The following is a 23,780-nucleotide window of genomic DNA, read 5'->3' on the forward strand; positions in this document are numbered from 1 at the left end:
AAAAATGTATTTATCCATTCCATTATCAGTCGATATTTGGGTTGTTTCTAGTTTGGGACTCTTATGAATAGAGCCTCTACGAACATTCTTAATACATGTCTATCAACACATATGTGCATGCATTTCTATTGGCTAAATACCTGAAAGTTTAATTACTATGTCCCTGCCTATGCATAAGCTCAACTTTAGTAACTAATGGACAAGTGTTTCACAAAGTGATCTACAAATTTATATTTTTACCAGGAGCAGATGAGATTTCAACATACTATGTGTCCACCACTTGGTATTGCCAATCTCTTTCACTTCTGCCATTCTGGTGAACATGTAGTGATGATATCTCAATGTTCATCTCCCTGATGGATAAAGAGCTTGCACACCTGTTCACATATTTGTATTGCTCTTAGGACACAGTGTTTTGTGAAGTGTAGCACACACGGAGACATGGCACTCAGATCCTCCTTCAAGGAATGACATGCTGCCTACTGGCAGGGAGTATGGTCAGGAGACAGCCTCCAGCCAACAGTTTCTTCAAGGTTGGCCTTGAACCTTGTCAAGGTCCTGCTCTTCCTGGGGAGCTCATGCTCTGACTGAGCAAGGCAGAGCTATAAAGGCACAGCCATTTCAGCCTGAAACGGGACATACTAATGAGTGACATTTACTCCTGAGCACCTCCCGGTTGGCCCAGGCTTTGCTAGACCCACATCAAAGTTCAGCTCCTTTCTCACCCCATCCTGCTTCATCCCTGTTTTATTCACAATAAACATCTTGAATTTTTTTTTTTTTGAGAGAGAGAGACAGCGCATGTGTGCTTGCATGCACACACGCACCCATGCAACTAGGAGAAGGGCAGAGGGAGAGGGAGAGAGAATATCAAGCAGGCTCCAAGCCCAGTGCAGAGCCTGACACAGGGCTCAATCTCACGACCCTGAGCCAAAATCAAGAGTCGGACTCTACACTGACTGAGCCACCCAAGTGCCCCGACATCTTGCTTCTTAATAAACATCTGGTACCACAAACTCCTTCTCAGTGTCTGTTTCTGAAGGACTCGATCTGTGGCACAAACTGTCTTTTCAAGTCTATTGCTGATTTTCCTATTGAGTTGTCTTTTTTTCTTCTTACTAATTTGTAGGAGTCTTTTGTTTAGTATGGATTCAAGTCCTTTGTCAATGACGTGTGTGGCAAATATCTTTTCCCACTCTAGGGCTTTCGTTTTTCACTTCTTTATTGTGTCTTTGAAGACCAAAAGTCCTTCATTTGGATGTAATTCGATTTCTCAAATTTTTTTCCTTTTTAGACATGCCCTTTGTATCCTACCCTGAGGTCATAAAAATCTCTTATATTCTAAAAGCTTTCATTGTTTTGCCTTTCAAATTTAGATTTACAAGCCACCTGGAATTAATTGTTTCATAAGGGATGAGACAGAGGCCATGTGTCAGTTCCCCCCCACTCCCCCGCCACCCCCAAATGGGTATCCTATTGTCCCAGCTCCACATTTTGAAAACACTTTCCTTTCCTTCACTGTTCTGCAATGCCAACTTGTCACGTATACCAGGTGTGTGAGTCTGTCCACATGTGCGGGGCTGTTTCTGGATTTCCCTTCTGTATCACTGGCCTTTTTGCTTTTGTCCCAATACCACCCTGTCCTCGTTCCCATTCCTGTTCAAGCCCCCTTGGAACAGGGTTTTGCCTCCAGCTGTTCCACTGCAATTGCTCTTAGGAAAATCTCAGGTCAATTCTCAGCTGTTATTTTACTTTCTTTCTGAGCAGTAGGTGACACCAATGGCACCCCTTCTCCTGAGACAGTGTCCTCCTGGTCACTGCACTCTTGGTTTTCCTGCTCTCCTTCTCTGCCTCCGGCACCACTGCCTTCCCCCCTCCCTGCCTCCAACCCTGTAATGTCAACCCCCCTCAGGGCCCAGACCTCTACTCATATTTCTTTAGGGATCCCATCCAGCATGTAAATGCCATTTAACCCCAAATTTGTATTTCTAACTGGACTTTGTTCTCAAACCCGACTCCTACATCCAGCCGCCTCACTAAGATGTTCATATGAAGAATCTCAATCTAACATATCAAAACAGGACTTCTAACTTTTCCTCCCAGATCTGTTCCACCTCTTGCCTTTACCTTCTCAGCTGATGGCAACTCCCTCCTTCCACTTGTTCAGACACATCCTTAGCAGCATCCTTACTCCCTTCTTTCTCTCATAGCAGCACATCCGACTCATTGGACGAGCCTGCTGGCTTTACCTTCAAATATGCACAGCCCAAACCCAAACACTGCCCCCTACCTCCACGGCTGCCACACCGTCCACGGCTGCCACACCATCGGAGCCTCCGTATGGGCTGAGGCACAGCTATACTACCTCACCTATTGCCTTGTAATGTATGTAAAAACTTCAGGGAGGTTTCTGCAGTAACCTCACTGGGTCTTCCTGCTTCAAGCCCCCTCTCTTTAGTCTGTTTCTGTTTGTTTGTTTTAAACACAACAGCCAGAGGAATCCTTTTAAGACACAAGCAGATCCCGTCCCTCCCTTGCTCAAAAACTTGCAGTGGCTCCCACTTCACCCAGAGTAGAAGCTGATGTCCTTACAAGGGCCTACAGGGCCCAGCCTGCTGTGACTTTGCTCTCTCTCCCCTGATTCACTCTGATCCACTCCCTGGCCTCTTGAGTGCTCTGCATACAGGCCAGGCCGCTAGTGTCTTGGAGCCTGTGTGTTTGCTTTGCCCTCTGTCCAGAACACTTTGCCCCCAAATCTGTATGGCTAACTTCTTCATTCCTTCAAGCCTTGACCCAGATGTCAGCCTTGAGATGAGGCCCGTCTTGACCATGAAAATTGAAACTGTCCTCCCTGCCTTCTTTACCTTTCTCTACTTCTTTTTCCATTACACTTAGCAAGTTCAGATATACTATTTACATTACTTATCTGTTATGTTTATTGTTCATTCTTTACCCCCTGGTAGAATGCATGGCAGGGATCTTTTCCTGCTTTTTCTGTTCTGTTCTCTGTGTCCCAAGCACCTGGAACAGCAAACAATAGTCTACTATTAGCTTTGTCCTCTGCCCCTCCCTACACCCTCAGGCCCCAGGCCCTGGAGCCCGAGAGGAACCTCCTTTGGGGAGGAGGGTGCTTCCTGTGGTGGCTCTGCTGTGGGAGGCTGTGTGGCACAGGTAGACACATGGGTTGTGGACTGTGTGCAGCAGCCTGTATGGAAAGGTGCCTGCACCCCTGCTCCAGTTTTGTCACCAGCTGTGACGAGTCACTTCTCTTCTCTGGGTCTTCCTTTCTAGGTCTCTCCCTCACATCAACACCTGGCCCTCTGTGGGTAAAACCGGGAGGGCAATTTACTTCAAACTAGAGCTGAAGAGAAGTCATTAACTTCCCACAACAGTGCCACCCCACGGAGGTAGCTCCCAAGACCAAAAGCCAGGGATTTTGGGGCGCCTGGGTGGCTCAGTCAGTTGAGCATCTGACTTCAACTCAGGTCATGATCTCAGGGTTTGTGAATTCAAGCCCCGCTGTCAACCCAGAGCCCGCTTCAGATCCTCTGTCCCCTTGCCCTCTGCCCCTTCCCCATTCGCGTTCTCGGTCTCAAAAATAAACATATAAACTAAAAAATGTTTTAAAAAACCCAAAAACAAAATCCAGGGATTTTGTTTCTAGTCCACATTACAGACAGTTTATGTGGACAGTTAGGGAGGATTATAAATACCTTAGTACCAAATGCAAAGTAAACTTTGCAAATCATACTGAGATGGAGGAAGGCTTCCTTTTAAAAAAAATTTTTTTTTTCTCACTCTAAATTTTTTTCTCTTTAACACACATTCAAAAATCTACTCAAAACTCAGTTTTAGTATTACCAAACCCAAACTCCCATCTGAAATGTGCTCTTCCTGAAGTGTCACTTCTGACATTTAGTGAGCTACCCTGTCATGAAGTCAGCAGACTTGAAAGACGTGGGGGTTTTCAGTGTATAAAGAAAGAATGCTGTGAATCATAACACTATAGTTTCATCTCCAATTCTCAAAAGCACTTCGCTGAAAATCTCATTAATCCTTGTAATTTCCATGATAATAGGCCTGGATCAGGGTTTTGTGAGGAAGGGGCGGGGTAAGTGGGGCCAGAGCTCCTGGGGATCGTGGGAAAGACTAAGTGCAGAGTTCTGACCCAGGAGTTGGTTGTGGGCAGAGCTACAACTTCAGGACACTTGGGAGGGGTGCCTTGCTTCCCTTTGGCGGGGGCACCCCTCCTGGTGCTACCTCTCCACTCTGTTTCAGTGTGTGTGTGCTATCACGTCAGGGAGACCAACTGTAGGCTTTTGGAGAAACTTGGAAAGAGAAGTTCAGCACAGCCAGTGACTGAAGTCCCAAGGACGTGGCAGAAAATCAAGAAATAAAAAAGCTGGAGAGACACTAAGAGAACACTGGATGTTAATTATACTGGCATTTCTTTTTTAAAGGCTGGAGAAACTTTGGATGCGATTATAAAGTAAGTAGACTAATTTTACAAAGATATAGATGCAGACTAATGCATAGAAATGAGGGAGACTATAGTTATCCTGGTAATATTATTGGATGTCTCAAATGCAGCTCAATCATCATGATTTTTAAAGTCTCGCATTAAATTTTAGTCACATGCCTCATTCTTGATCAAAATGTCTATCAGCAAATTTGATTCCCCTCCCCATTCATCTGCATAATCTCTAACTTTGACTTTTCACAGTCAAAACCAAAAATAAATCTTCCTTCAAAGGACGATCCCAGGTGCCAGCACGACTCTTGAGAGTATTTCAGAGCTTCCTCAATTTCAACCAAAGTCCAAAGATTCCCTGTAAACAGAGGTACTATGTATTTTGAATTCTGACTTTTGACAATTTTCTACGGGAATCTCATGTTTCTGCACACCTTGTGAGAGGAGGCACAGAGCTTTCTTGTTCCAGACTATCTTTTTATGTAGGAAACAACCTTGGAAGAGAGAGTTTTCCCCTCTTGGACAGCCTTGCTTGCATGCCCTTTAAGAGACTAGGCTTCCTGAGCTGGAAATTCCTCAGCTGTGACAGCCTCTACCTGGGCTACTCGGCATCGCCCCCATGGAACTTGGAAGACCAGAGGAGCAGATGAGGAACAGGAAGCTCACGCAGCCAGAGAGCCTTCTGACCTGGGACTCTCCTGTCTTTGGCCAATGTCCATGACACTGTGGCAGGTTAACTTGTTAGCTTGCACACAGCGTCTGACCCTTCATAGTTGTTGACACCAATCACCCCCGAAACTTAAATCTCATAGAATAAAAGGCTTTCTTTGTCCTACCTGATTTTCCACCTCTCTCAGGCAAACGATCTAATACAATTCCAGTGCAATGAATACGTATGGATTGTCTTCTGGAGTTTGTTGCAAATGCACTTAATATTTCCAGCCAGAAAAATGAGAAGTTAATATAATGTATTAAAAGACATATGTAAGAGAGACAATGGTTAGATAGGACTAAAAGAGGTTAAAGGGGAAGAAGGTAATCCTAGAAGGTGGAAATAAAATAAATCGCAAAGCACATATTTAATTTTGGTTTAGTCCCACAAGCGAAACCCTTCTTTGCTTAATTGAAAATTGTGGCCCTATCGCCCTCTACCGGAACCAGGCTGGAAACTACAGGGAAATTGTTTGAAGTTGCTCTTCATGGAATCTGCTCACATCTCTGTTATGCATTGCTACCACTTTCCAGACTTTAAAGTATAAACCTCAGGTGTTCGGAAAGATAAAGGAACACAGCTCCCTTTGCATCTGCAGCCTGACAGGTTAATGCTGCACCACCTCATGCTGAAAAGAGAGTGGGCAGTCCTTCCCAATACTCACCTTTAATTTGTAGCAGCCAGATTACAGGACCACTAACAGAACCACTAACAGTAGCCTTTGCTGGACATCCCAACAGGTCGTCCCTAGCACTTCTGCCTCCAGCTACCCCACTTCTATTCCATGGACATCTGCTTAGAACCCTTCCCTCATCTATTAACCCCATCACCAAACCTATTCAGTTCCATCTCAGAAAGTATCACTTTGCTCCTGGGCCCTACAGGACTAGACGGAATGCCAACTCTTCCAGCAGAGTAACATCACACTGTGAACTCAAACGGTGAGTGCCAAAAGTCCAAACCTTCATTTTAGTTTAAATGTTACCCTATCTAGGGGCGCCTGGGTGGCTCAGTTGGTTGAGCAGCTGACTTCAGCTCATGATCTCACAGCTCGTGAGTTCGAGCCCCGTGTCAGGGTCTGTGCTGACAGCTTGGAGCCTGGAGCCTGCTTCGGATTCTGTGTCTCCCTCTTGCTCTGCCCCTAACCCACTCACATTCTGTCTCCGTCTCTCTCAAAAATAAATAAACATTAAAAAAATAAATAAAATAAATGTCACCCTAACTGTACCTAAAAGCAGCCTGCCTAAATGTTTTGATCATGCACTGAAATCAGAAAAAAATATATAATGCACCAATAAATGTATTATTTATTTACAAATTACATAAGTGTACAATTGTACAATATATTATGTACATTATAAAACACACAAAAATAGAAATTTAAAAGGATGAGAGTAAATACAAATAACCATTTTACCTTTTCCCCACGGACTGATTATCTGCATACCCCAGGGATATATAACACACCCACCTGAAACCACAGCCCTAAAGCATGCCAAGGATTGCTGTATTTGGATTTTTAGCTCAAGTTACAGAAAAATGTGCAAGATCATAGCTTTTACAGTTTTGCAAAATAGCCCTAATATCTAGTTTAAATGTGTGAAGATGTTTGACACTAACTTAAGATACATTAGGACCAATCACCACCCAGCCAATGAAATGGTACTTTATGGTTCAATGTTAGCCGTTTCATCTTAAGGCAAACTTAAATGGGGGTTTCATAAAGTAAGAATATTTGGGGCCAAAAATGCTTTCAAGAAATACTTAAAGGATGACAATTTGCCTGTTTAAGAAAAGCAAAAAACAAAAAACAGCTAGTACCTAAAAAAGTAATTCCTCTGCCTACAGTGGAAAAGACTTTAAAAGTGGGGGGGGGGGGGGAGGGCATCCCAAACAATGACCATTAGCTAATGCAAACGGTTTAGAATGGATTGCCACACATCTGCCTGTCCTGATACCAGTGAGTCCTTAAGAACATGAATTCTTTGATTTCTATAGCCCCAGTATCCAATCATTGCCCTGGAAACATAGAAACGCAGTGAATATATGACATATGATGAACAACCCCTCAAATACATAGACTGCGAGTTACATTTGAAATAACTGTTGCGAAAGAACACTTCAGCATCTGGTTTTGATTTGTTGAAGCAAAGAACTAGATAGACATCATGGTCAGCAATACACTCAGAGAGTTTCATTACATTCCTCAACATCCTCCCACATCTTTTCCCCATCAGTCAGTCCTTTGGCATCCCGCAACCCACAATGCTTCCACCCAAGGTCTGAGCTTCCCGCCATGCAGCAGAGTAAAACAGCAAGCCAGGCTTGTCCTTCTCCACCCCTTAGTGCAAGCTGGGAGAAATGTAAGGGTATTACCCCACACAAAGTGCTCCTTAATTTTAAAAAGTTATTCATGAAAACTTAAAAACTTTGTAGAAAGGACATGAACATCTGACTTTTGAGATTGGGATACACACATGACAAACACCATGGGGCCTCAATCAAGTTTTATAACTGCTTGACTTTCAAGTGTGGTCTCCTCATGGAAGAGTTATCTTCTAATAGGTACTTTGCCGATTTAGAGAAAAATACTACACAATTTAAATAAATTTCATAAATAATGTTTCACTTTGTGTACACAGTTTTCATCTGTATGCTCGATTATCCTGTTGACAAAAGTTTCTTGATGAAAACAAAACTGAAACTACACTAAGAGTTTCCATTAGATTAATGCAAACCAGGGTCAGTTATCAAATCTTGATCAGGAGAAGACAGGATATGGAGTTTAGAGATTTGCTGAAGAGACGGGGGAACCATAAACCGAAGGCTCAGTTCTTTCACTATTGCAATATGGAGGGTTTTTTTTTTTAGCTAAAGTACTTATTAGAGGATAATGTACTTACTTGGTTGGGAAGTACATACAGATCACCCAGAGGGCAAAGGAAAACAGACTAGTGGCATTTTCTAAGGTCAAGGTGATGCTGTTTTTTTAAGTACTATGGTGAGTTCTTAGGTTGTGAAATCATCCTCTCTAAACACAGAAAGCCTCTGTAAGACAAAATGGCTACTAGAATAGAAATACTTTCTTGAAAATTATCTTTTAAGAAAACCAGGACATGTGTACATTACACACTGGTTCGTTCACACGTTTTCTTGAACAACTCCTTTTGCTTGATGCTACGGGCAGGGCTCACTGCCTTCTACCACACTTAGGTGACCAGCAGCTGTCTCACCTGACAGTCTCACCTTCCCGGCAAAACCTAACTCAAAAATTAAACCCTCTACTTGCGAAGAGAAACAACTCCTCAGTGGCACTTCTGCCTGCCAAGGAAGGGTCTAACACCTTTAAAGAGAAAAACAGGTGATGGAGTTTCCAATGGAGAAATCGCTTTGAACATACTGTAGAAAATATTACATCCTAAATTTAGAACCAGGAAAACCATTCATGTTTTTGGTAATTTTCACATTTTATTTCCAACTACTGCAGTAACAAAACACCAGTGGTAATTCTGAATGGAAAGTGGCAACCTTTTAAATCAGTAAGGTCACAAATCAGTATTCCAACAGTACTTTGGCCTATGGAGATTTTGATAGGAGAGGGATTATTACAATCAGTCCTGTAATATTACAGACATACGCTTCCTCAGTAACTAGTAATAAAAATATTCATCTTACCTCAGTGATTCATCATGTATACATTTCTACTCTCTATATAAGCACTATCCTTCGGGGTTGCAATGTGTGAGGGGGAAACTCCTCCCACTCATACGGTTTTCTATGCCATACAGACACAGTGGCCACTTGAGCAGTAATGGACATTATTATATTTTAGTTGAAAAATAAAAGAATGAATTATCCTATTATATGCTTTCTCTGGGAGTAAAAAGACACAACGTTACAAATGTAAAATGAGTCAAACTTCTATTTTATTGACAGGAGTCCAAAATGAATACAAAAAAATGCCTCCACTGCATGTTATCTATTTTTTTCCTTAAAAGGTTTCTGAGTCAGGTAGATTAAAAGCTAAGAATGTATTTTAGCTTTTATAGTGAACCTTTTAAAAAAGGCTTAATAACATGAGTCACCAACATCAGAGAACATATGGTCCCACACTCGTTTTTAGACCTATAGTTTATAAAAAGAATTAGATCCTGCACTGATCTGCTAAAATAGAGGCTTAAAAATGTTTTAAGCCATTAAAAGCCATTTTTATAACCTAATAACTCTGGGCAATTAAGAAAAGGAAAATCCCCAAATGTAGCCCTCTGTATTATGTGGAATGTGACAGAATGCCAACTTATGACCAAGATAGATAAAAATAAAAAGTTTAAAGCTATGAATAGAGCTGTTATAAATAGTTTTGTATCACTGCAAAATGTCAATAAAATGAATGATAGAGCTTATCAAAAGATTAAAACTTGAGCAGATGTTACTTAAAACGTACGTGTGGTGTTTATCATCCTCTAATGTTTGCTACAAACTAAAGCTAAACAAAGAAAAGTTGCTCACTTATAGATTGGTTTTCATGTACCTTTACTTTTACTGGGACCATAAAATGATCGGATAATACATAGCCCACACTTCTGGACAGTTATAACAAAGGGTTTATTATCGTTTGCAGATGAAATAAATGCACCATCCCATTCATACGTGAAAGGCTCTAACAAGCCTTAAGCGTTTCGGACTGCACCAAGGCACCACCACTGCCCAGTTGTATTATGCACCCATTTCGAGTAAAGAACTAATACCTCCCTCAACAGCAGTTCTGCACTGTTTCTGGTTTATTATACACTTCCGAAACAGCAAAAATTTGCAAGTATGTGCAAATATTGTGGTCCAGTCATAGTACTGCTTAGTCATCATCTTCCTCCTCTTCTTCCTCTTCCTCAAAGCTATCTTCAAAGCCCTCGCTGTCTTCCTGGTCTTCATCCCCCTCTATTGCTGTATCCCACTGTGGGTGATTTTCCGGTACAGGCTTAGCCTCGTGAACTTCCAACTATAAAGAAGAATTAAATGCAGACATGAGAAATTTGGGAGGCATAGTGAAGAAATATATGATAAAAGATTTTCTTTGACTGCAACAATTATAAAGAAATAGATTTTAAGGTTCTAACTCTAAACTTAACATATTTGCTTATAACAGACATTCATCCCAGAAATAAAAAGGCAATCTACTAACATGCAAATGTCATTAAATTTCTAATACAATTTGACATTTTAATTTTACAGAAACTATACTATTTACTCTGTAGCATGGAAGATTAATAATTGTGACTCTTGAGCAACAACAAGGTATGTCTCAAGAAGTCTGCTGAGGAAAGAAAACCTCAAGTGTGACTTTTGCAGCCTCCAGCTTCCTGAAATAAAATTCTGTAGACAATGGAAAGAAATAGGATATCCTCGTGGGAGAAAAACAGGCATGCCTTTACCAGCTCCCTATACGTTGGGACTCCCAGCACACAGAGCAGTAATACTTCAATACAGCTTTCACACAAAAGAATGCCTTTTATAAAAACCTCAAGGGAAACTGGTAAACACTGACAGGAATGTGCTTCAAATGATACTTACACAAAGTATATACTCTGATAAAAAACAAATTAGTTTTAGAAATTAATAAACACTCCAAAAGAACCTGTGGGAAAATACATGTGCTTTTCTTAAAAAAAAAAGAACCCAGCTGGTGAGGCCCTATAAAGTTATAGCATATAAAAGCATATTAAGAGTATCTCTTAAGTAATTTATAGTTAACATTCTAAATCCTTCTAATAATTCATTTTCAAGGTTCTAAAGTATTATACTCCTTTAACTCAACAACTTAAGTTAATTATGGAAAGAGCAGGCCATCAAGAATATCATATATGAAGTATAAGATGACATCTTTTTCCCTCTGTTACTCTACATTTCAAAACTAGAAATGCTTCCCTAGTATATTAAGCACTTATTCAAACAGGAAACCGTATTTATTGAAGAGTCACTATTATTACCTTCAGGGGTTTAATCTGATCCAAACCCATATAAGAGTCTGATCTCAGAAACACTGTATACTGATAATTTCCAGGCTTGCCTGGTGCAGGAAACTTCAGTTCTACCTAGAGAAAAAAACAAAAAACAAAAAAACAGCACTGAGAAACGAAAGAAACAACTCATTCTTAAAGTTCCTAGGTAAGAGTGTTTAACGGGCAGGTTTATTTAAGCAGATGACATAGGGAGCCCTAACAAACGTTACAAAAGTTGGAACCCCAACAAATACATATATATATTTATGTCATTTATTATATATACTATGTAAAAAAGAAACCAAATTAGGCAGGACTGATGAGGTTAACTTGTATCTCTGCAATTCAAGAAAACATTTAAAGCAACCAAGTTCTGTATTAACCATCACACCTTGACAACTTGAAGAAATGAAGTGGGGAATAAAGGAAAATAAATGAAATGTAAAAATAACATAGGCTTCACCAAATAGGCAATTCTTGTGTGATTTTCTTATTTCTAAGATAAATGCTATGAGATAATGGAAAATACATGTATTTGTCTCTACCCCCAGTTCCTGGCACAGAGCAAAATCCCTGTAATTTCCTAAGTGATAAGAGCACTAGGAACATCTTTTGTTCTAGTATTTGGTCTGTGACCCTGGTTTCTGACACTGAGCTTGTAACACCTGAAGAATTACTTGGATAATAGTAATGTGTTTTGTTCAAATGAGGTGACCCTTGATGAACACCTAGATGAGGTCTGGTCACCAGAAAGACCAAGCCATGATTAGAAGTCTGGAGCCCTCAGCCACGGCCACCCATTCTCCAGAGAGGGGCTAGAAACTGAGTTAATGATCCATCATCCCTACGCTGATGAAGCCTCCATAAAAATCCTCAAAGTAAGGGGGTGTTCAGGGAGCTGCCAAGTTGGTGAGTACATGGAAGTGCTGGGAGAACGGTGTGCTCAAAAGAGCATGGAAACTCCATGCTCTTTACCACATACCATGTCCTATGTTATCTCTTCCATTTGAATAGTCCTCTGTATCCTTTATTACATTATTTTATAATAAACTAGCAAGTATGTTCCCCTGAGTTCTATGAGCCATTCTAGCAAACTGTCAAACCCAAGGAGAGGTTCATGAGAACCCCAATTTATAGCCAGTTGGTCAGAAGTACAGGTGACAACTTGAGACTTGCAAGTGGCATCTGAAGCACGTAGAGGGAGAGGGGCAGTCTTATAGAACTGAGCCCTTACCATGCAATATCTGATCTCAACTCCAGATAAAGAGAGTCAGTGTTGAATTAAACTGCAGGACACTCAGCTGGTGTCACAGAAAATTACTTGGTGTGGGGAAAAACCCCCATACCTGGTGTCAAAAGTGCCGTGAGTGTGATAATAGTGTGAGTTACTAAGAAACACACAGGGGAAGTGAGTTTTTCTTTTACAAATGCCCAATGCTGGGGCGCCTGGGTGGCTCAGTCGGTTGAGCGTCTGACTTCGGCTCAGGTCATGATCTCTCAGTTTGTGGGTTCGTGCCCTGCGTCGGGCTCTGTGCTGACACCTCGGAGCCTGGAGCCTGCTTTGGATTCTGTGTCTCCTTCTCTTTCTGCCCCTCTCCCACTTGTGCTCTATCTCTCTCTGTCTCTCAAAAATAAATAAACGTAAAATAAAAAAAAAAAAAACAAAAAAAACCCAAAAAAAAACAAATGCCCAATGCTGAAAATACCATATGCTTTCACTCATATGTGGAATCTAAAAAACAAATTAATAAACAAAAACCAGAATCTAACCTATAAATACAGAGAAGAAACTGATGGTTGCCAGAGGGAACTGACGGGCACGGGAAGAGGGGATGGGCAAAATGGGTGAAGGGGAGTAGGAGATACAGGTTTCCAGTTATGGAATGAATAAGTTACATAAACAGAAGGTACAGCCTAGAAAATATAGTAAATAATACTGTAATAGCACTGTATGGTCTGTAGACAGTAGCTACACACATTGTGAGCATAGTATAACATACAGAGAAGTTGAATCACTATGTTAAACACCTGAAACTAATATAACATTGTATGTCAACTATACCCAAATTAAAAACAAATTTTAAACATGCCCAATGCTTTAAAAAGTCAAGAAGATATTTATTTCCTATCAAATCACAAACTTCATATACAAAGAGTTACAAACTCTTAAGAGTTTCAATTCCAGGGGAAGGAAGATGCCGAGGGAACAGGAGGACCCTATGCTCTCATCATCCCACAAATATAACTAGATAACTATCAAATCATTCTAAATACCCTAGAAATTGACTTGAAGACTAGCAGAACAAACTCCACAACTAAGGGTACAAAAGAGGCCACATCAAAGAAGAAAGGAAGTGCGGAGATGTGGTTTGGGCAAGAAATGGATTATGACCACTGTGATGGGGAGGGAGCCAGGGTCGTGAAGAAGGGCAAGAGACAGAGACAAACTAGCCACAGAGGAGTGCATAGGGAAAAGGAATCCCCATAGTAACTGGCTTGGAGAGCACAAGGGCCTGAATTTCTTAAGTTCTTGCAACCAGCAGGGTTTTTAGCCTGGAGTTTTTTTTTTTTTTTTTTTTTTTTTTTTTTAATTTTTTTTTTCAACGTTTATTTTATTTTTGGGACAGAGAGAGACAGAGCATGAACGGGGGAGGGGCAGAGAGAGAGGGAGACACAGAATCAGAAACATAGCCTGGAGTTTTAAAGGTCAGCATACTTGGCTCTGGGAGCGCTGGGAGGACATCGGGGCTGCTCTTAGAGAAAAGGCAGGGCAAACAGTCCACAGACATACAGTGTGGAAACAGTGACCTGAAGAGTGCATGGGGTACACAGTGGGGAGTGTATTTGCTCATCTCACAGGGCATTGCTGAGAAACAGCATTCATGGAGAAATCCCTGGCCAGTGCCATTTCCCTCCCCACCGCTTCAGCATAAGCACAGGGCCACCTGCGGGAAGCAGAACCAATACTACCTAACTTGCTTACACTAAGCCCCCACCCTCTGCACTCCAGTACAACTGCCCTCCCAGTCACACCTGCTTCAGTCCCAGCACAGCGGAGCCCCAAGTTTCGCAGGGCCTTGGCTCCCTTGGCGGTGGCAAAAGGACACATTTCACAAACAGACCAGAACACACCTAGTTAAAACTCAGTCACGTTCAGGCTAGGGACCAAACACTGCCTACCAACAAAGAGACCCTCTGCAGACAACTGGCTTGCAAAAAAGCAAAGCACACACAGCACACATTGGAGACACCCCCTGAAGCACCAGACCCTGGGGGAACAAGGGACACTACACTGCAAGGCACTACAGGACCTCTTCTAAATAAAGCCATTACCCTCAAGAACAGGAGACACAGCTGACTTTCCTAACACAGAGAGACAGGCACAGGGACTTAGACAAAATGAGAAGACAGAGGAATCTCTCCCAGATGAAAGAACAGGACAAGGCCACAGCAGGAGATCTAAGCAAAACAGACAGAAGTAATGCCTGATAGAGAACTTAAAGCAGTGATCATAAGGATACTCACTGGATTTGAGAAAAGAGTAGAGGACCTCGGTGAGACCATTAACACAGAGATAAGGACTAACAGCAGAGATAAAGGGATCAATAAATAAAATAAGAAACACGCCTAATGGAATGAACAGCAGGCTGGCAGATGCAGAGGAACGAATTAATGGCCTAGAAAACAGAACAATGGAAAGTGATCAAGCTGAACAAACAAAAGAAAGGAGGATTATACAAAATGAGAACAGACCTAGCAAACTCTGTGACTACATCAAACGGCAGTAACATTCACATTATAGGAGTCTCAGAAGAAGACAGAAAAAAGGAGACAGAATTTATTTGAAGAAATAATAGCTGAAAACTTTCCTAATCTGAGAAGGAAACAGACAGTCAGATCCAGGAGGCACAGAGAACCCTCAACAAAATTAACAAAAGCAGACCCACACCCAGACATATTGTAATTAAAATGGCAAAATATAGTAATAAAGAAAAAGAATGTTAAAAGCAGCATGAAAAAGAAAAAAAAGACAATTACATACAAAGGAAACCCCATAAGGCTATCAGCAGATTTTTCAGCAGAAACTTTCCAAGCCAGAAAGGAGTGGCATGATATATTCAAAGTGTTGAACGAGGAAAACCTGCAACCAAGAAACACTATCCAGTAAGGCTATCATTCAGAACAGGAGAGATAAAGAGTCTCCTAGACAAACAAAAAGAGTTCATGACCACTAAACCAGCCCTGCAAAAAATATTAAAGAGGACTCTGAGTGGAAAGATCAAAAATGACACTATGAAGGTAGGATACACAAAGCTGTAAAACTGAATACTTCTGTAAAGAAATCAGTCAAGGAACTCACAAAATAAAAGGATATAAAATGTAATAACATATACCGAAAATGTGGGGAGAAGAGGAACAAAGAATGGGTTCAAACTTAAACAACCATCAACTTAATACAGGCTGCTATATGCAAAAGATGTTATATACAAACCTAATGGTAACCACAAATCAAAAATCATTAATAAATATGCAAAGAATAAAGAGAAATCCAAATATATCACTAAAGAAAACCAGCAAACCATGAAAGAAAGGATCAGAGAAAATCTTTAGAAACCACAAAACATGTAATAAAAGAGCAATAAATACACACCTATTAATAATTACTCTGTGCAAGGCTTCTGGGTGGCTCAGTCAGTTGACCGTCTGACCCTTGATTTAGGCTCAGGTCATGATCCCAAAGTTGTGGGAATGAGCCCCGCATCTGGCTCCATGCTAAGCATGGAGCCTGCTTAAGATTCTGTCTGCCACTCTCCCCCACTTTCTTTCTCTTTCTCTCTCTCTCTCTCTCTCTCTCTCTCTAAAAAATAGTAATCATCATCATTATCACCATCATCATCATCACTCTGAATGAACACTCCAATCAAAAGACACAGGGTGACAGAATGGATAAAAAGACAATACCTATCTATATGCTGCCTACAAGAGATTCATTTCAGACCAAAAGACACCGGCAGATTGAAAGTGAGGGGATGGAAAAACATCTATCATGCAAATGAATCTCAAAAGAAAGCCAGAGTAAAAATACTGATATCAGACAAAATAGACTTTAAAACAAAGACTGGAACAGGAGACAAAAAGGACACTATATAATATTATAAATTAAGGGGACAATCCAACAAGAAGATATAATAATTGTTAAATATGTATGCACCCAACATGAAAGCACCCAAATTCATAAACTAGTTAATAACAAACATAAGGAACTGATCAATAATAATACAATAAAAGTAGAGGACTTTAACATCCCACTTACATCAATGGAGAGATCATCTAAACAGAAAATCAACAAGGAAACAAAGTCTTTTTTTATTTTTAATGCTTATTTATTTATGAGGGACAGAGCATGAATAGGGGAGGAGCAGAGACAGAGGGAGACAGAGAATCCGAAGCAGGCTCCAGGCTCTGGGCTGTCAGCACAGAGCCTGTTGCGGGACTCAAACCCACAAACTGTGAAATCATAACCTAAGCCAAAGTCAGACACCCAACCAACTGAGCCACCCAGGTGCCCCAGAAACAAAGGCTTTTGAATGACAGACTGGACCATATAGATTTAACAGGTATATTCATAACATTCCACCCCAACAGCAGAATATACATTCTTTTCAAGTACACATGGAAAATTCTCCAGGACAGGTCACATATTAGGTCACAAAACAAGCCTCAACAAATTCAAAAAGATCAAAGTCATACCATGCATCTTTTCTGACCACAACACTAGTCAACCTACAAAACTACAAGTCAACCACAAGGGGGATCCCAGGTGGCTCAGTCGGTTAAGCGTCTGACTCTTGGTTTCAGCTCAGGTCATGATCTTGCGGTTTCGTGGGTTCGAGCCCTGCAATGGGCTCTGCACTAGATCTTTTCTCTCTCCCTCTCTCTGCCCTTCCCCAACTCACACTGTCTCTGTCTCTCTCAAAATAAATAAACTTAAAAAAGAAGTTAACCACAAGAAAAAAAATCTGTAACCACCATAAATAAAATAACATTCCACTAAACAATGAATGTTTAGGGAGAGAGACAGAGAGAGACAGACAGAGAGAGAGAGAGAGAGAGAGAAAGAATGAATCTCAAGCAGGCTCCACGTTCAGTGCAGAGCTCAAGCCAGGGCTTGATCCCATGACCCTGGGACCATGACCTGAGCCGAAATCGAGAGTCAGACGCTCAACTGACTATGCTGCCCAGGCACCCCTACCAAGTGTTTAAAGAAGATTTAATACCTATTCTTCTCAAACTATTCCAAAATACAGAAAAGGAAGGGAAACTTCCAAATTCATTCTATAAAGCCAGGATTACCCTGATACCGAAACCAGGTAATGACGTCACAAAACAAGAGAACTACAGACCAATACATCTGATGAAAATAGATGCAAAAATTCTAACAAACCAAATCCAGCAATACATTACAAAAAATCATTCATCGTGATCAAGTGGGATTTATTTCTGCGTTGCAAGGGTGGTTCAATATTCACAAATCAATCAACGTGATACATCACATCAAGAAGAGAAAGGATAAGAATACGATCATTCCAACAGATGCAGAAAAAGCATTTGACAAAGTATAACATCCATGCATGATAAAAACCCTCAATAATGTAGGTGTAGAAGGAACATGCCTCAACATAATAAAGGTCATATATGAAAAACCCCACAACAATCTCCTCAATGGAATAAAACTGAGAACCTTTCCCTTAAGGTCAGGAACAAGACAAGGATATTGACTCTTATTTTATTCAACATAGTACTGGAAGTCTTAGCCACAGCAATCAGACAACAGAAAAAAAAAAAATAAAAGGCATCTAAATTGGTAAGGAAAAAAGAAATCTTTCAGTATTTGCAGATGACATAATACTATATATGGAAAACCTGAAAGATTCCACCAAAAAACTGCTAGAACTGATAAACGAACTCAGTAAAGTCACAGGACACAAAATCAATGTACAGAAATCTGTTGCATTTATATACACCAATAATGAAGCAGCAGAAAGAGAAATTAAGAAATCAATCCCATCTACAAGTACACCAAAAACGGTAAGATATCTAGGAATAAACCTAACCAAAGAAGTGATACACCTATACTCTGAAAACTATAAAACACCAATGAAAGAAACTGAAAATGACACAAAAAAATGGAAAGACATTCCATATTCATGGACTGGAAGAGCAAATATTGTAAACATGTCTACACGTTCAATGCAATCCCTACCAAAAAGCAATCTACACGTTCAATGCAATCCCTACCAAAATACCTACACCATTTTTCCAGAACTAGAATAATCCTAAAATTTATATGAAACGAGAAAGACCCTGAGTAGCCAAAGCAACCTTGAAAAAGAAAAGCAAAACTGGAGGCATCACAATTTTAGATTGCAAGTTATATTACAAAGCTATAGTGATCAAGCAGTACGGTAATGGCACAAAAACAGACGTGTAGATTAATGGAACAGAACAGAAACTCCAGAAATAAACACACAATTATGTGATCAACTGATCTTCAACAAAGCAGGAAAGAATATCCAGTGGGAAAAAGATGGTCTCTTCAACAAATGGTGTTTGGAAAACTAGACAGCAACTGCAAAACAAAGAAACTGGGGGCACTTGGGTGGCTCAGTAGGTTAAGCACCTGACTCTTGATTTCGGCTCAGGTCATGATCTCGGCTCAGGTCATGATCTCACAGTTCGTGAGAGTGAGCCCTGTGTCAGGCTCTGCACTGACAGAGCAGACACAGCCTGCTGGGGATTCTCTCTCTCCCTCTCTCTCTGCCCCTCCCCCACTTGTGTGCATGCTCTCTCTCTCTCTCAAACTTAAAAAAAATTTTTTAATGAAAAATAAAAATTAAAAAAGAAAGAAAGAAACTGGACCACTTTCTTACCACACAAAAATAAATTCAAAACAGGTTATGGACCTAAATGTGAGGCCTGAAACCATAAAAATCCTAGAAAAGAACATAGGTAGTATCTTTTGACACTGGCTATAGCAACTTTTTTCTAGGTATGTCTCCTGAAGCAAGGGAAACAAAAGCAAAAATAAACTATTGGGACTCCATCAAAATAAAAAGCTTCTGCAGAGTGAAGAAAACAATTGACAAAACTGAAAGGCAACCTATGGAATGAAAGAAGGTATTTGCAAGTAATCTAATAAAGGGTTACTATCCCAATATATAAAGAACTTATAAAACTCAACACCCAAAAAACAATCGAATTAAAAAATGGGCAAGACATGAACAGACATTTGGCCAAGAAGACCTACAGATGGCCAACACATGAAAAGATGTGCATCATCACTTACCATCAGAGAAATACAAATCAAAACTACAATGGGGTATCACCTCACACCTGTCAGAATTCTGGCTAAAATCAAAAATGTAAGAAACAACTGGTGTTGGTGAGGATGTGGAGAAAACATAACCCTCTTCCACTGTTGGTAGAAATGCAAACTGGTACAGCCACTGTGGAAAACAGTATGGAGGTTCTTCAAAAAGTTAAAAACAGAAGTATCCTACAATCCAGCAATCACACTACTGGATATTTACTCCCAAAATACAAAAACACTAACTCAGAGGGATATATGCATCCCTATGTTTACAGCAGCATTATTTACAACAGCCAAATTATGGAAGCAGCCCAAATGTCCATCAATTGATGAATGGATAAAGAAGATGTGATATATACATACAATGGAATATTAGCCATAAAAAAGAATGAAATCTTGCCACTTGCAATAACATGGATGGAGCTGGAACGTATAATGCTAAGTGAAGTCAGTCAGTCAGAGAAAGACAAATACCATATGATTTCACTCATATAAGGAACAAAATAAATAAGAAAAGGGGGAAAAAAGAGAGAGAGAAACCAAGAGACTGACTTTTTAACTACAGAGAACAAACAGATGGATACCAGAGTGGAGGTGGGTGAGGAATGAGTGAAACAGATGATGGGTATTAAGGGCATTTGTTGTGATGAGCACTAGGTGATTATAATAAGAACTTAAAAAAAAAAGTTCATTTCCACTTAGACAAAGGAAGAATAAATTATTAAGATGTCATTTGGATGTTTTGACAATCTGCCTCCAATCTCCAAAATCCAGATTTTGTAAGCAAGATTATATATTAAAACAAACTAGAAAAATCATGGGAGAATCCTTTTTTATTTTTATTTTTATTTTTTCAAACGTTTATTTATTTTTGGGACAGAGAGAGACAGAGCATGAACGGGGGAGGGGCAGAGAGAGAGGGAGACACAGAATCCGAAACAGGCTCCAGGCTCTGAGCCATCAGCCCAGAGCCTGACGCGGGGCTCGAACTCACGGACCGCGAGATCGTGACCTGGCTGAAGTCGGACGCTTAACCGACTGTGCCACCCAGGCGCCCCTGGAGAATCCTTTTTTAAAATTAATCTCATAGTCTGACCTTTCTAAGTCACCACAAAACCAAGAAAACAGAAAAGAAAAAATTACTAAATCACACTGCAAAAAAAACTCCAAGTAAATAAATGTTTATATTTTTGCCTAGTAAAAACAACCATAAAAGTAAAACAAAATGGGGAGAAATATCTGCAGCAAATATCACCACAGGTTGATTTCATAATATTTAAAACAACAACAATTGCCCAAACCAAATTAAAAGACCAATAAAAATGAACAATGGTCACAAAGAGAAGTACAATTCAAATACACTGAAAGATGTATTACTCTGAAGAGAAATACAATACTGAAACTACACTGAGTATAATTAGGAAAAACTGATTCAGTCAAGAATCATCAATTATATTAAAATGAGTGGGTAAAAGACAGAGAACAGGATATTAATATTAACATAGTGCCCAAGTAGCACCCCAAAGATTAGAAGAAAAAATACCTTTTACAGTAGAGAAGCCTTAACTAAATGTTCAACCATGGTATCACCAATGTGGGGCAAACTGATATAATGTGCCCCAATTTGATGCACTAAGAAGGTTACATCACTTATGTAGTATTTTTACCAAAAATATTTAAGATGAATACAATTATGAGTAACCAATGAGACAAAACTGAGGGATATTCTACAAAATACTTTGTCTGGACTCTTTAAAAATGTTGATGGCATGAAAAATTTAAAAACAAAAAGGCCAATGAAGAGTTCTAGAATAAAGATGAATGACAACCAAATTCAATGCATGATCCTTGACTGGATCCTGAATTTTAAAACAAAATAAAAACTAATTAAAAAAAAAAAAAAGGGATGTCTGGGTGGCTCAGTCAGTTGAGCATCCCACTCAATTTTGGCTCAGGTCACGATCCCAGGGTTGTGGGATTGAGCACTGCATCAGCGCAGAGCCTGCTTAAGGTTCTCTCTTCCCCTCTCCCCTGACCCCTCCCACACATGTGAACATGCTCTCTCTAAAGAATAAAAAAATAATTTGAAAACGAAACAAAAACTGTAACAGGCACTAGTGAGTATTTAGGGAAATTTGAATATGGACTGCATATTAGATAAATACCATATCAATGTTAAATTTCCTGAATATAGTAATCTTATTGTGCTTATGTAGGAGATCACTCTTGTTCTTACGGTACTCTGGTAAAACTTAAATTTAAAAAATAATAAAACTGCTCTATTCAAAGAAATAACCTTAAGTTAGCTCTAACTGTCAAATAAACAACAACAAACTACTTCATACATTTACTACTTGGTAATAAAGGGGGAAATGTACTTTTTGTATTAAAAGTGAGGGGCACCTGGGTGGCTCAGTCAGTTAAGCGGCTGACTTTGGCTCAGGTCATGATCTCACGGTTCATGGGTTCAAGTCCTGCATCAGGTTTCATGCTATCAGCTCAGAGCTCAGAGCCTGGAGCCTGCTACAGATTCTGTGTCATCTTCTCTCTATCTGCCTCTCCCCCGCCTGCACTCTGTGTCTCTCAGTAAATAAACATTTAAAAAAATATTTTTAAAATATTTTTAAAAAATCAACATCACAGAACTATCTTGAAATTAAAAAAAAAAACCCTTGCTCTTGTCCACCAAGTCCAGGTAGAAAGAACCTTCCTTCTAGAAAAGTAACATGAAAAAAATCAAGAAAAACAAGAAAAATAGAAAGGAGTTGCCAAGGGATAAAACATGTTCATCACGATGGTACATGAGTGATGTCATGAACAATGAATAATGCTACATAATCAAAAATTCCACTCTAAAAATCTAATTAGCAACTCTTACATTCATTTTTAAGACCAAAGGTCTTAGCACTAATCCAGTGAAGATAAAAATTGCAGATTTTTGTAAAATATAATTAAATTCTGGACAGAACAAAAGGCATATGTTCTTAGACACTGACAGTGAAAACTCCCCAAAGTAAGTTGAAAACAAGCTTTTAAGACTAAGAAAGTTGCCTACTTTTAACAATGCTATATAAACTTCGAATTAGTTCCCCCCAGGCACCAGAGAACAGTTATAAAAGGTGCCTTAACAAATACAATACAATAAGCCAAATATGATAAACTGAAATCTAAAAAAGATTTTATGAAGCAGCATGAAGGTGAGATGCCTTACATTTGTAAAAACTGAAATAATGTTGTTGGATACTTACCTCTTCTGTATCTTTTAGCGTACACACGTGATATGGCATAGATATTAACGTCTGTTCCTTCCTATCTGCAATATAAAGCCACCACCATTCTTGTTTCTCCTGCAAAGAAAAAAAAAAAAAAGAGACGTTATCACAAAGAACTAGAGAAGTAACTGTCTGCCGTGTCTCATTCTAGAGGTATTGTTCTGGTTTTGTTCACTGCAGTATCTCCGGCACAGACACAGTGCCTGGTACAAAATAGATACTCAATAAATGTTTACTGAATGAATAAACTCTTCTTAACCATTTATAGATCTGCTGTCCAAAAGAATTCTGTATGTAATATGGGGGTTTCAAACAGTCCCTTAAAAAACGGTAGTGATGGGCCTCTGTGTTAAAAACCCCTGATTAACCTTAAATGACAAGAGATATAATAAAATAAAATAAAACATCATAAACTATTACAGGATCATCCAGCAAATAATCTTAGTCATCTTACCTAGTAATAAGCAAAAGCCAGAAAGTAAGAGCAGAAGGGACTTGGGCAACCAAATCGGAAATCATGAAAATACACTACTCATAAGAGATCATCTGATTTAAGAGCCTATCTAATACCTTTCACTGCACATGATTTTAATAAGCACAACATTTTTAGCTGTACCTCAGAAAAGATTAGGAATAAAAAAAGAGCTCAGTAAAGAAACTGCCACCAGAATGTACAATGACAGCAGGAAGAACTGACAGGAGACAGAAAAGTATTTTAAAAAAACAATGAGAAGACACAGAAGTCTGGAGGCAACAAACTTCAGTGTGCTCAGCACTGCTGTACAGAACTCATCAATAACTGTTTAGTCATGTCTTAGTACCCTCTGCTTAAGAACTGCTCAGGGAAGAGATCTTCTTTAAACAAATTAAAGAAAAATGTTTTGGAGCTAAAACAGACTCTAGGATAGTCTAAATACTCATTTAACCAAAACAACACTAGACTATTCTAAATTCTCAA

The 23,780-nt window shown here is 39.7% G+C and overlaps 1 protein-coding gene and 1 long non-coding RNA gene across 2 annotated transcripts in view; one reads left to right on the forward strand and one right to left on the reverse strand.

The window, feature by feature from the left end:
- The first annotated feature begins 4,098 nt into the window (after nt 1-4,098).
- Nucleotides 4,099-6,394, forward strand: LOC147581134 (uncharacterized). Its single transcript, XR_015251454.1, has 2 exons — nt 4,099-4,489; nt 4,724-6,394. It is a non-coding gene; the product is annotated as an uncharacterized LOC147581134 (long non-coding RNA).
- Nucleotides 6,395-9,092: 2,698 nt separating this feature from the next.
- Nucleotides 9,093-23,780, reverse strand: part of SEC63 (SEC63 protein translocation regulator) — a 75,519-nt gene continuing 60,831 nt past the window's right edge. Inside the window, exons 19-21 of the mRNA XM_025925352.2 lie at nt 22,799-22,897; nt 11,168-11,272; nt 9,093-10,179 (exon numbers count right to left, since the gene is read on the reverse strand). Coding sequence (XP_025781137.1) covers nt 10,036-10,179; nt 11,168-11,272; nt 22,799-22,897 — 348 coding nt within the window. The 3' untranslated portion in view covers nt 9,093-10,035. The remainder of the gene's footprint in view (nt 10,180-11,167; nt 11,273-22,798; nt 22,898-23,780) is intronic.

This window comes from Puma concolor, chromosome B2, assembly GCF_028749965.1.
Source record: "Puma concolor isolate L17-30 chromosome B2, mPumCon1.1.hap2, whole genome shotgun sequence".
Lineage (NCBI taxonomy): Eukaryota > Metazoa > Chordata > Mammalia > Carnivora > Felidae > Puma > Puma concolor.